The sequence below is a fragment of the Hypanus sabinus genome, chromosome 9 (assembly GCF_030144855.1).
Source record: "Hypanus sabinus isolate sHypSab1 chromosome 9, sHypSab1.hap1, whole genome shotgun sequence".
NCBI classification, from domain to species: domain Eukaryota; kingdom Metazoa; phylum Chordata; class Chondrichthyes; order Myliobatiformes; family Dasyatidae; genus Hypanus; species Hypanus sabinus.
This window is the reverse complement of record NC_082714.1, coordinates 123156351-123170143: the sequence shown is the minus strand read 5'-3', so window position 1 is coordinate 123170143 and position 13793 is coordinate 123156351. Positions and strand designations below refer to the sequence as shown.

General features: G+C 39.0%; 1 protein-coding gene across 4 annotated transcripts in view; it reads left to right on the top strand.

The window, feature by feature from the left end:
- Nucleotides 1-1142: 1142 nt before the first annotated feature.
- LOC132399767 (circumsporozoite protein-like) overlaps nt 1143-13793 on the top strand; it is a 38369-nt gene continuing 25718 nt past the window's right edge. For 3 of the 4 annotated variants that reach the window (XM_059980497.1, XM_059980496.1, XM_059980500.1), the window contains exon 1: nt 1143-1849. In XM_059980497.1, coding sequence (XP_059836480.1) covers nt 1226-1849 — 624 coding nt within the window. In that variant the 5' untranslated portion in view covers nt 1143-1225. The remainder of the gene's footprint in view (nt 1850-13793) is intronic. The other variant, XM_059980498.1, reaches the window with a different exon arrangement.

Below are 13793 nucleotides of genomic sequence, written 5' to 3'. Positions count from 1 at the left end.
AACTTACCCCTGACATCTCCTGTACCTTCTTCCAAGTACCTTAAAACTATGTTCTCTCATGCTGGCTATTACAACCCACATGATCAATGCCTCTCATTGTAGAAAGTTGTTTTCATTTGGACAGTCTTTTCTGTTGATCTGTGTCAAAAAAGCCAACATAAATCCACTGTGATTCAATGTTGTAAAACAACAAAACATGAAAACTTATGGGGAAGGGGTGAATACTTCTTATAGGCACTGTACATCTTTCCTGCAGGAAGGTGACCAAAACTGCACAGAATACTGAGGTAGACCTCTCCAACACCTTATACAATTTCAATGTAACATTCCAACTCTATGAAGGCCAATGTGCAAAATCTATCTTTACAACCCTTGTTACATTTTATTACTCATAAAAATTCTAAGATTAAGTCACCTGTGACACTCCTTCCTCAGTGAATAGGATAACACCCTTCTTGTTTCTGATATTCCACCCACACTGGCTCAGTAGATCTTCCTTCCATGATATCCTATCTTTCTGCAACTCTGATACTATCCCTGATTAGTAATAACTCTCTTCACCTCATTTACTTCCCTTCCTGTCCCTTTTCAATATCTAATCCTTGGAACATCCAGCACTCCTGCACTTGTGACAGCTAAGTCTCCGTCTTTAGTAAGAATTTACCCCAAGCGTTTTTGATGAAAGGCCTCAGACCTGAGGTGTTGGTAAAGTCTTCCTGAGACTGTTGCATAGCCTCGTGAATTTTAAGTTTGTTCTGGGTTTTTTTTGTATTTTTCTATTCCCATTTACCTTAATGCTTTAGTTAGTTCTAAGTGTTCTTCTTTGGCAAGTGGTGACGACTAAGACTTCCTTCTCTTTGTATGGATATAAATTCAAGGTTGTTGCAATTTATAAGTATTACAGTCAAAACGTATTTATTTTCCTGTGCAACTTAGTGACTTAACCAGGCCTGTTAATTATGGCCGCAGTTGTGGGGTTGGATTGTTTTACTCCAGCCAGATAAGCTGTGTACTGTTGACTGTAAATCTGCTGCAGATCCTCGGTGCATCGTTGAACTTGAATCAATGGCAGCTGGTGCCCGCCCCCGGCCGGTGTTAGCGCCGCCTGCAGCCTGGGAGGTAGAAGCCAGACACTGGCGGGGTTGCGCATCGGCTGCTAGCGCCAGGTTGACGTGATCGTGCCGTCGCCGAGGTAACCGTCAGAAAAGCGGGGTTATTGCGCAGGATGGAGGTGAGACCGGCTGGAGAGATCCTGAGCTCCGAGTGGGAGCGAGCCGGGTCGGACCCGCCGGCCGAGGGCAGCCAGAACCCGAGGTCGGACCCGCCGGCCGAGGGCAGCCGGAACCCGAGGTCGGACCCGCCGGCCGAGGGCAGCCAGAACCCGAGGTCGGACCCGCCGGCCGAGGGCAGCGAGAACCCGAGATCGGAGCGAGCCGGGTCGGACCCGCCGGCCGAGGGCAGCCGGAACCCGAGGTCGGACCCGCCGGCCGAGGGCAGCCAGAACCCGAGGTCGGACCCGCCGGCCGAGGGCAGCCAGAACCCGAGGTCGGACCCGCCGGCCGAGGGCAGCCAGAACCCGAGATCGGAGCGAGCCGGGTCGGACCCGCCGGCCGATGGGAGCAGGAACCTGGGGTTGGAATCGTCGGTGTCCGACCTACCGGTGGGGAGCAACAGCAGCCTGGGATCGGATTCACTGGCCGGGGGGAGCGGGAGCTCGGAGTTGAATCCGCCGGCCGGGAGAAGAGGGATACTAGGGTCACACCCGCCGGCCGGGAAGATGCAGAGCTGGGTGATGCAACAGGACGTGCAGATGGTGTCGGCGAGTCTGAAAGTTGATCCCTGTCGAGAGGTAGGTTGGTCGGACCGGACCCGCTCAGTTTGGCCTGATGTAGATAACGCCATATTTTAACTACTGTTTTAATCATTATTTTAACAAAGTTGTCAGTATAGCAAACCCCTGTATAAATTGCAGGGGTTTAAAGTGATGATCATCATCTTGAATTTGCTTGTTTTATGTTTAACATCAGGCAAAATAGTGGGGAAGCTGGGTATCTTAAAAACAAGATTTTGGAATTATACAAATCAGGCAGCATCTGTGAAGAGAGAGGTAAATTGATGTTTGAAATCATTTTCATTGAAACTTCATGCTGTCCAATTTAATTGAATATTTGAGGTGTTGTCATTGCAAATAAATAAAACGGTGGAGAGCTCATCTTGGACAGTGAGGAAAACTGGAAGAAGCACTTCGAAGATTTCCTCAACCAGGACTTTTGACGTTGATACACGTATCCTTGAGTATACTAACAAGCACAATCCCAGCACTAGGTTTACCAAGATGAATGTTAAGTGCTGCTGGACGATCACTTTGGTGACATAATTTGGTCTGCCTGAAACCTGTGGGTGTTGGAGTGCCACAATAGGTTTGTAAAGAAACACTACCAACTGTCATTTTCCAGGCAGCAGGAATACTTGGTAAGAAATGCATTGAAGCTTGCTGAAACCGACAGGAGGAAGGCTTTGTAAGTAAGAGTCACAATCTAAGACCTGCTGCCTCTAGAGATATTGAGGGAATAAAAAGGCAACACGAGTGAATCTGCAGATGCTGGAAATAAATAAAAAACACAAAATGCTGGCAGAACTCAGCAGGCCAGACAGCATTTATGGGAGGAGGTAGTGACGACGTTTCGGGCCAAAACTCCTCATCAGGAGTGAAGTAACATGGGATGGTTGAGGGGGGATAAGAAATGGGGGAGGGATGAAGTAGAGAGCTAGGAAGTGATAGGCTGGAGGGAAATGGGCTGGGGGAAGGTGGAAAATTATGGGTAATAAAAGAGAAAGAAAGGTAGGGCTGGTGGGGAGATTGCAGTGAGGGGGGAAAAGAGAAAGAGAACCAGACTAAAATTATAGATAGGGATGGGGTAAGGGGGTATCAATGGAGGTCTGTGAGTTGAATGTTCATGCCGGCAGGTAGGAGGCTACCTAGGTGGGAGATGAGGTATTGCTCCATCGACCTGCAGGTAAACCTTGAGCATTATCTGTTATGTTTCAGGAGATAGTCAACCTGAAGTCTAAACATTTGCAAGCAGCCAAAGAAGACTGACAGGTACGGTCTAAGTATATCACACCCTCCAGTGGATGTTTGCCTCTATAGTGGAGAAGGCATTAGCTCCTTGGATGACAGCTGGATGCGCTATGTGGGAGTTGAGGTATCAAGTTGGGGCATTCGGTAGCTGGAAGGGCAGAATGGAATTTGAATGACCTCAGATATGATTCTAAGATGGAATGTTGCCTCCCTGCTACTAAGATTAAGGATATCACAGAGAAGCTGTAGACCATTCTGAGTTAGAAGGATGAACAGACAGATGTGGTCGTTATGGGTACAGTTAGATAGTATGACAATGTTAAATATAGAGTGTTATGGATGAGATTTAAAAGTAGGATCTCAAAGTTGTTAATCTTCCTATTACAGGTACGACTGGTGTCACATCCTAGTGAGTGCAGAAGTAGGAGGATGGTGAGAATTTTGACCAATTCTAGAAGTGGTGGGGCAAACACCATTTTCTTGAAGGGGTGTTTACTAGTGGGGATTTATTTGCTGGCGGTATGGAACCCTGACAGCAATTTCAGAGGGAGAAAGGCAAAATTAGATGTTTAAAGTGGTGGTTTAGTAAATGAGTCTGGAAGAGTCATTGTGAGGATTTGGAAATCAGAAGAAACAAGCATCTGATTTAAAAAAACAGTAAAAAGAAAACTATGTTCTAGTTACATCTGTAGAGCTGCTTCCGTTGATTTGGTTGAGAGCAGAAATTCATCTCTGTCTTGCTCCATGATGGCATACAAGCCACAATCTGAACCAGTGGTTCCACAACACTCATTTTCAATTTAATATGAATCATAATTGGTGGACTGGAACTACTTTATAGAAGTAGGAAAGTCTGCAATCTTTGGTCTCCACTGTGGAACCAATGTATACGGTTCTTTCAACACAATCATACCTTCAGTTCTTCTTAAAAAAAACTCAAAAACCTGGACCCTGTTCCTCCCTCTTGGATCTTTGACTTTCTCACCAAAAAACCACATTCTATGCAGATTGGAAATAACATCTCATTGACAATCAACACTGGTGCACCTCAGCGATGCATGCGTAGCGCACTGCTCTACTCTTTCTACACCCATGACTGTATGGCTAGGCACAGCTCAAACAGCATCTGTAAATTTGCCAACGACATAACTATTACTGGCAGAATTTCAGATGGTGATGTGCAGGCATACAGAAGTGAGGTAGATCAGTTGGTTGAGTGGTATCACAGCAACGACCTTGCACTCAATGTCATTAAGATCAAGGAATTGATAGTGGACTTCAGGAAGTGTAAGTCGAGGGAGCGTACAGCAGTCCTCATCGGGGGATCAGACGTGTAAAGGGTGAGTAGTTCCAAATTCCTGGGTGTCAACACACTGATGATCTATCCTGGGCTCAACATGTTGATGCCGTTACAAAGGAGGCACAATAGTAGCTATATTGCATTAAGAATTTGAGGGGAGTTGGTATGTCATCAAGATGCTCACAAATTTCTACAGATGTACTTTGGAAATCATTCTAACCGGTTGCATCACTGTCCGAAATGGAGTGGCCACTGCACAGGTTTGGAAAAAGCTGCAGAAAAGTTGTAAACTCAGCCTGCTTCATCATGGGCACTAGCCTCCCTGTCATCCAGGAAGCCTTCAAAAGGCAATGCCTCAATAAAGTGATCAATGATTAAGAACCCCCATCACCCAGGACTTGCCCTCTTCTCATTACTACCATTAAGAAGGAGATAAGGAACCTGAAGACACGCACTCAACATGTCAGTCACAGCTTTTCCCTCTACCATCAGATTCTGAAGAGACGATGAACCAGTGAACACTTCCTCAGTATATTTTTCTCTCTCTTTTTGCATTACTTATTTAATGTATTGTTAATATATTTTTTATTGTAATGGATAGTTTAATGTATACTATGTGTTGCAGTGTACTGCTGCCACAAAACAACAAATTTCATGACATACAGAATGCTGGTGATATTAAACCTGATACTGATTCTGAGGTCCAGCTTGCTTTCAGTATGTTTGAGACTGAGCTCTAAATTATTACCATCTCATTCAATGAGCTGTAGAAGAGAATGGCCTTGCACTTAACATCTGCAGAGTTCTCTACTAAGTTGCGCCTGCTATACAACATGACTCTTTCCTATAAAAACCTCAGTCTAAGAAGTTCTGGAAATTTGGACTTTCAGGGAAGGTGGATGTCAATGAAGCCAACCAAACCTTTAGTTATTTGGGCAATAAAAGAGTGTGAAGATTTAGACTGCAAACCCAGCAAAAATCTTGTAGGCAACAATAAAGTCTGCCTTCCTATATGCCTGAGCAACTAGTTTAAACACTGAAGTGATGGTGCCAACATTGTGTCCTCCTATCAGGATAAGTGAGCTAATGCCAACATTCTCTCCCAGGTTCAACACCCTCAACATGGGAGTTATAATTGTGCTAAGTGTCACATTACTTACAGCCAGCATCAGATGGCGGAAGTGAACATTGTGTGTCAAACTTTGTCATGGCAAGACAATTTAATCAAGAGTCATCTCTGAACATATTGACATCCCCACTGATCAGACAAGGAGAATCCTGGCCCATAGGATCATAGAGTAATACAGTGTGAAAACAGGCCCTTCGGTCCAACTGGTTCATGCCAACCACAGCATCTTTTTGGCTAGTCCCATGTGCCAGCATTCAACCCATAATCCTCCAAGACCCTCCCATCCATGTACCTGTACAAATGCCTCTTAAATATTGCATTTGCAACTACTTCCTCTTGCAGCTCATTTCAGGTATTCACTGCCCTATCAGGTTACCTCTCAGGTCTCTTTCAATCTCTCCTGTCTTATCTTGTATCTGTGCCCTCTAGTTTTGGGCTCCCCCACCTTGGGGAGCAGATGATGACTGTTGATTTTATCCATTCTTCTCATAAGTTTATAAAGTTATCAAGTTTTATAAACCTTATAAAGTTGGATGAGATCATCCATCATTCTCCGATGCTCCAGTGACTAAAGATCCATTGTGGTCAGTCTCTCCCTATAACTCAGGTAGCATCCTCAAATCTATTCTGCACGCTCTCCAGCTTGATAATGTCTTTACTATAGTCGGGTGGTGTTTGGCGCATGGCCTAGTGGATAAGGCATCGGACTAGTAACCTGAAGGTCACTGGTTTGAGCCTCAGTTGAGGCAGCGTGTTTGTGTCCTTGAGCAAGGCACTTCACACCACATTGCTCTGTGATGACACCGGTGCCAAGCTGCTTGGGTCCTAGTGCCCTTCCCTTGGACAACATCGGTGGTGTGGAGAGGGGAAGGCTTGCAGCTTGGGCAACTGCTGGTCTCCCATACAACCCTGCCCAGGCCTATGCCCTGGAAACCTTCCAAGGTGCAAATCCATGGTCTCATGAGACTAATGGATGCCTATTAAAAATAGTCGGGTGACCAAAACTGTATATAATATTCCAACTGCAGCCTCAGCAATGACTGCACATACTTCTAAATGCCCTGAATGTCTACTTTATCATCCTGTCTACTTGCTCAGTAACTTTCAAGAACTGTAGACTTGTACTCCCAGGTCTCTCGTCTGCAGCATTTGTCAGTGTCCTGCTATTCACTGTATAAATCCTACTCTAGTCTGACTGTCCAAAATGCATCAGCTCGCACTTATCTGAGTTGAACTCCTTTTGTCATTGCTCAGCTCGTCTCCCCAACTGATCAACACTTCTGTATAAGCTGTGTGGGTGCACGGCTGTACTGTAATTGAAATGCTCCCATGCATGTAGCCTTTTTTGCCATGCAGCTATAATTTTATTTTATAGAATTTTTTTTAAAGTGCCATGCACTTTTCAGGTACTTGAAAAAATTATATAATGTAAAAATTTCCTCCTCAGGGCACTGGTTGGTCTGTGCAGCTATAAAAATATAGAGGGAACTTTGCTGATCAACATCTCTTTGCATTTCATTGTAATCAACTTCATTATTATAAGACCCCCCCGCCCCAAATTTAGTATCATCAGCAAACTTTCTAATTCTGCCACAGGCATTCATATCCAGGTCATTAGCATAATTAACAAGCGTTCCCTATACTGACCCCGGGGCACCTACCAGTCACAGGCCTCCAGCTGGAGAATAAACTTTCAACCATTTCATTCTGTTTACTATCATCGAGCCAATTCTGAATCATCTTACTAGCTCTCCCTGAATCCCATACAACCTAAACTTCTAGATCAGCCTTCCACATGGGATCTTGTTACTGGCCTTACTACAATTCATGTCAATGACATCCACAGACCTATCATCCCCTTTCTTTAAGAAACCTAGAAGATTTATCAGACATGTCCTCCTATGAACAAAACCGTGCTGACTATTCCTGATTAGACCTTGACTATCAAAGTGATGTTGGATCTTGCTCCTCAGAATTCTCTCCAGTCACTGCTTACAACTGAAGTTAAGTTCAGTGGCTTGTATTCCTTAGCCTATATTTGCTACCCTTCTTGAAAAATGGAACAACATTAGCTATTTTCCAGTCTTCTGGAACATCACCAGTGGCTAATGATAAAGCAAGTGTCTCTACAAGGGCCTCTGGGGATTGTTTCCCTGGCCTCCCATGAGGTCAGGGGTGCACTCGGTCAGACCCTGTGGATTTGGCTTCCTTAATGCACTTCAAAGCTGCAAATAACTGCTTCCTCAAATTTAACATATAATCTAAGATGTCACTACTATTATCCTCATTTTGTGAGGTAAACACTGAGGAGATATAGACATTAAACATCTTGGCCATCTCCTGTTCTTGGATCAGTCCACGAGTGTTAAAAATGGAGCAGGAGGATTTGATCAGTAAGTAGGTTTTCACAGAAGCCCAATATAAAAAGTGGAAGAAGTGCCCTGCCTTCCAATCTATCTATCCACCTAGCTGCTGCTTCAAGCACCATCTGCTCACTTGTAGCAGCATCTACAGATTTTGCATCGGCCTCAACAACTACAGATCTGAAGTTGGAAGCAAGAGGTACCTCTATGTAAGAAGTTTTGGAAATGCAGTGATCTTGGAGTGCAGATAGATGCAAGTGTGATACTGTGATAATTATTGAAAGATAACTTGAAGAGTAGGTAGGACAGGCAGCTAAGTACTTCCTAGTTACAAGAATTCTCAACAAAATGGTCAAGTTAAGTAATGATACAGGGACATGTTAGAATGCTCAAGACTAAAGCTGTATGGGTTCAGTTGAAGAGCAAACATGTTGACAGGTTTTCTGCAAAGTGCAGTATAATAGAGGATTTCAACATTTGTAACCAGGACTGCCTAACTGTGAAAAGTGCAGAATGCACAAAATTCTAGAGAAATTTATAAATTGATATGTAGCACAATTAGTAAGAGATGCAGCTTTCATAGCTTTGCTTTTAATGAGTGAACCTGGACAAGTGAAAGAACGTTTTTGGGAGCAGTGGCGGTTTTGATCATTGTCCACTTTAGCATAGTTCTGGAAAAAGACAAGCTGAAACCAGCAATGAAGTTCCAAAATTAGGTTAAGGTAATTTCTAACAGCCTCAGATGTAATTAGGTAAAAGTGTACTGGGAAACAGGTATTTTAACGTCAGTTAGTGATGGGAATGTGGGAGACTTTCAAGAAGATAGTAATATTCTGACCAAATATGTTACTAACAAGAGAAAATGGAGCGCTCCCAAATTTAGACTCTTACCAATCATGGATGCTGAGGAATATAGACAGTAGATAGAGCAAAATAAGGAAAAATTACTGTAAATATCAAGAGCTCTATGCTGCAGAAGAAATAGAGGAATACAGGATTTAAATTAGAATGGTAGAACAGAAATAAAGAAGACAAAGTGGATCCATGAAAAATAATGGCAGGTAAAAGAGACATTCAGGTATTTTTGTGAGAGGAGGGTGAAAATCCCATTGCAGACCTCTGTGGTGAAGGAAAGTCATATTCACAGTTCTAAATGATTACCGTGTTTGTACCTTCACCAAAAACTGGGAATGATTCAGACTTGGCATTGAGAAAGAATGTGAAGTTTTTGGTAAAATATATAGAGGGTATTTTAAGAAATCTAGATCTCAGGGAATGGTTAAATTGACATACCTGAATAAAGTGCATCCCAGATTTTTTTAAGTAAAAATACTTAAGAGAGAATAAAACAGACTCTCACAGTCATTTCTAATCCACTTTGCTTTCAGGTGGGATGTCAGTGGACTGGAAGTTAGTAAATATCAATAAGAAAGGAGTAGACTGACCACAGCACAGGGGCAATGGGTAAATTATTGGAAGAATTCTGATCGTCGGTACAAATCAAATATGGAATGGTAGAAGTTAATTATATACTTTCAGGAGCTACACCACCTTCCTAACTTTCTGAGAATGCATTGATGAGGGTACTGTATTTCAGGTAATCTGTATAGATTTTACATTTTACAATCTGATCACCATTACTGGAGGGATGTGATTGTACTGAGTAGGCTGCAGAGGAGATTTATGAGAATGTTGCCCTGGCTAGAATTATGAGGGGAGACTGAACAGGGTAGTGTAGTTTTCTTTGTAATAACAAACAATGGGAGAGTTGATGAAGTTACACAAAATTAATAGAGGCATGGGTGATGAATTGGAAGTACGAATCAGCAGTGAGATAGTTTGGTGTCACTTGAAGAATTAAGTTAGTTTTTTTAAATTTTTTTATTGAATTTTCAAATGGGTTACAAAATAGAAGGAAAAAAAAATATATATATATCAACCCAACCCCCTAACTTATCCCTATATATAAGAAAAAGAGGGAAAAAAAAGAAGAAAGAAAGAGTGCCTGGATATCGGAAAATCCCCACATGCTCCATGGAGTTCAAATTAGCTTTAATGTATATATATGTTTCTTTCCCCAGATGACCAATAATTTTATCTTTGGAGCATCTATATATTTAATCCTATCTTTTGTAAATAAGGGCACCAAATTTTCAGAAATATATCATATTTATTTCTTAAATTATAAGTAATTTTTTCAAGTGGAATGCAGCTGAAAATTTCATTCTACCAACGATCTATACTTAAGTATAAATCCAATTTCCAAGTAACTGCAACAGCCTTTTTGGCTACTGCCAATGCAATTTTTATGAACTCTTTCTGATATTTGTTCAATTTGGATTTCGGTTTTATCTCTTCAATATCACCTAGTAAGAATAATATTGGATTGTGTGGAAGCTGTGTTCCAATAATTTGTTCCATTAAAACTCTTAAATTTGTCCAAAAAGGTTGAATTTTAAAACAAGACCAAGTAGAGTGTAAAAAAGTACCAATTTCTTGATTACCTCGAAAACATTGATCAGATAAATTTGAGTTTAATCTATTTATTTTTTGTGGTGTAATATATAATTGATGTAAAAAGTTATATTGTACTAATCTTAGTTGAATATTTATTGTATTTGTCATACTGTCAAGACATAATCTTGACCAACTTGTTTCATCAATTTTAATATTCAAATCAGTTTCCCATTTTTGTCTTGACGTATGAATTCCTTGTTTAATTGCCTGTTTTTGAATCAAATTATACATACCAGAAATAATTTTTTAAAATTTTCCTTTATGAATTATTTCATTAGGTTTCGGCAATAACATTGTTTGACCCAGTTTATCTCTTAAATAAGCCCTTAATTGGAAATTACAGAAAAGAGTGTTATTTGATATTTTATATTTATTCTTTAATTGGTCAAATGACATTAATATACCTCCTTCAAAACAGTCTCCTATATATCTAATCCCTTTGTGAAAGGAATAAGTTTATTTTGAATTAAAGGTCTCTTTGCTAATAAAGATTTCTTTATCTCATCATCAACATTTATCTTATTCCATAAATCAATCAAATGTTTTAGCATAGGAGATTCTTTCTTTTCCCGTTTCCATTTAGATTCCCATTTATATATAAAATCTTCTGGTATATTTTCTCCTATTTTATCTAATTCCATTCTAATCCATGCTGGTTTATCTTCATCAAAAAAAGATGCAGTAAATCTAAGTTGATTTGCTTTGTAATAATTCTTAAAATTTGGTAATTGTAACCCTCCTAGGTCAAATTTCCATGTCAATTTTTCCAACGATATTATTGACATCTTACCTTTCCAAAGGAATTTCCTCAGACATTTATTTAACTCTTGGAAAAAACTTCTGCGGTAATTGTATTGGTAGTGTTTGGAATAAATATTGTAATCTAGGGAATATATTCATTTTTACAGCATTGACTCTACCTATTAATGTTATTGGTAACATCATCCATTTATCAAGATCCTCTTGAATTTTTTTCAATAATGGCAAATAATTTAGTTTATATAAATTCTTTATATCTTTATCAACTCTTATTCCTAAATACTTTATACCATTTATCTGCCAGCTAAATTGAGTTATTAATCAACATTGACTATAATCTCCTTTAGTAAGGGGTAGAATTTCACTTTTATCTCAATTTATTTGGTACCCTGATATTTTCCCATAGTCTTCCAATCTAGAAGATAATCTACGCAACGAATGCGATGGGTTAGTTAGATAAATCAGAATATCATCAGCAAATAAGTTAATCTTATATTCCTCCTGATTAACTCTGAAACCCTTAATATCTGAATCAGTTCTAATTAATTCAGCTAATGGTTCTATCGCTAACACAAGTAAAGCAGGTGATAATGGACAACCTTGTCTAGTTGACCTTGTTAACTGAAATGATGTTGAAATTTGGCCATTTGTCACCACTTTAGCTTTGGGGTTAGTACTTAAGGTTTTAATTCATTTTAAAAAAAGTTACTCCAAATCCATATTTTTCCAATATCTTAAATAAAAAATCCCATTCCAATCTATCAAGTGCTTTTTCTGCATCCAAAGCAACTGCCACACTAATTTCTTCCCTCTTTTGTGCCAAATGAATTATGCTAAGTAACCAAGTTACATTATCTGCTGATTGTCTATTTTTAATAAATCCTGTTTGGTCCATGTGTATTAATTTTGGGAAGTATTTAGATAATCTATTAGATAAAATCTTTGCTATTATTTTATAGTCCGTGTTCAACAAAGAAATAGATCTATATGATGTTGGCTTTAAAAGATCTCTGTCTTTTTTTGGCAATACTATTAAAATAGCTGTCGAAAAAGATTCTGGAAGTTTATGCGTTCTTTCCGCTTGGTGTATTAGCTCCATAAAAGGAGGAATTAATAAATCTTTAAACTTTTTGTAAAATTCAGGCGGAAAACCATCTTCTCCTGGAGATTTATTACTCTGAAGTTATCCTAGAGCTTCTTCGACCTCTTTTAATGTAAAAGGCACATCTAATCCCTTCTGTTCTTCCGAATTCAATTTTGGGAGAGTTATTTGTGATAAAAGCCTTTCTATCTCAACAATATCATGTGATACAGTTCGGAATAAAAAATTTTAAAAGTTTCATTGATTTCTAAAGGTTTATAAGTAATTTTATTTACACTTGTTCTAATTGCATTTATCGTTTTGGAAGCCTTGTCTGTTTTTAACTTCCAAGCAAGAATCTTGTGTGATCTTTCACCTAGTTCATAATATCTCCGTTTAGTTCTCATAATTGCTTTTTCTGTTCAGTATGTCTGAAGTGTATTATATTGTAGCTTCTTATTAACAAGTTGTCTTTGTTTTTCTTCTGTCATATATCTTTGAGATTCTTTTTCTAATTTTGTAATCTCTTTTTCCAATTGATCTATTTCTACCATATATTCCTTTTTTAATTTTAGAAGTATAACTTATTATCTGACCTCTCAAATATGCCTTCATCGCTTCCCATAATATAAATTTATCATCAACTGAATGTGAGTTTGTATCTTAAAAAAAACCGAATCTGTTTTTTCATAAAATCACAAAAAACTTGACGTTTTAATAATATTGAATTAAATCTCCATCTGTAAATCGATTCCTCCTTATCCATCATTATCATTGTCATTATCAAGGGGGAATGATCTGACAATATCCTTGCTTTATATTCCATATTTTTCACTCTGTCTTGAATATTCGCTGATAGTAGGAAAAAATCTATCCTTGAATAAGTTTATGTCTATTTGAATAAAATGAATAATCTCTTTCTCTTGGGTTAATTCTTCTCCATATATCAATCAAATTTAAATCTTTCATCAATGATAAAATTAATTTTGCTACTTTTGGTTTTGTAACAACCTTTGTTGACCTATCTAAAACTGGGTCTAGACAAAAGTTAAAATCTCCACCTATTAATATTTTATTGTGTGTGTCAGCCAAATGCAAAAAAAGCCTCTTGTATAAATTTTACATTGTTTTCATTTGGTGCACAAATGTTCATAAGAGTCCATAGTTCTGAAAAGATTTGACAATGTATAATTACATATCTTCCGGCAGAATCAATTAATACATTTTGTATTTTAATTGGTAAAGTTTTGTCAACCAAAATTGCAACCCCCCTCGCTTTTGAATTAAATGAAGCTGCAATAACAGTTCTGACCCAATCTGTCTTTAATTTCTGATGTTCTATCTCTGTTAAATGTGTTTCTTGCATAAAAGCTATATCTAGTTTCATTTTCTTAATGTATGTTAAAATTCTTTTTCTTTTCACCGGTCCATTAAGCCCATCAACATTAAAACTTAAAAAATTCAGTAAATTAGTCATTATTTTCAATCGGGTTACTGCGCTCTATAATAATACATAATATTTCAACTCTCGTAGTACCTTGGGGAATTATTTTAAAATTCTC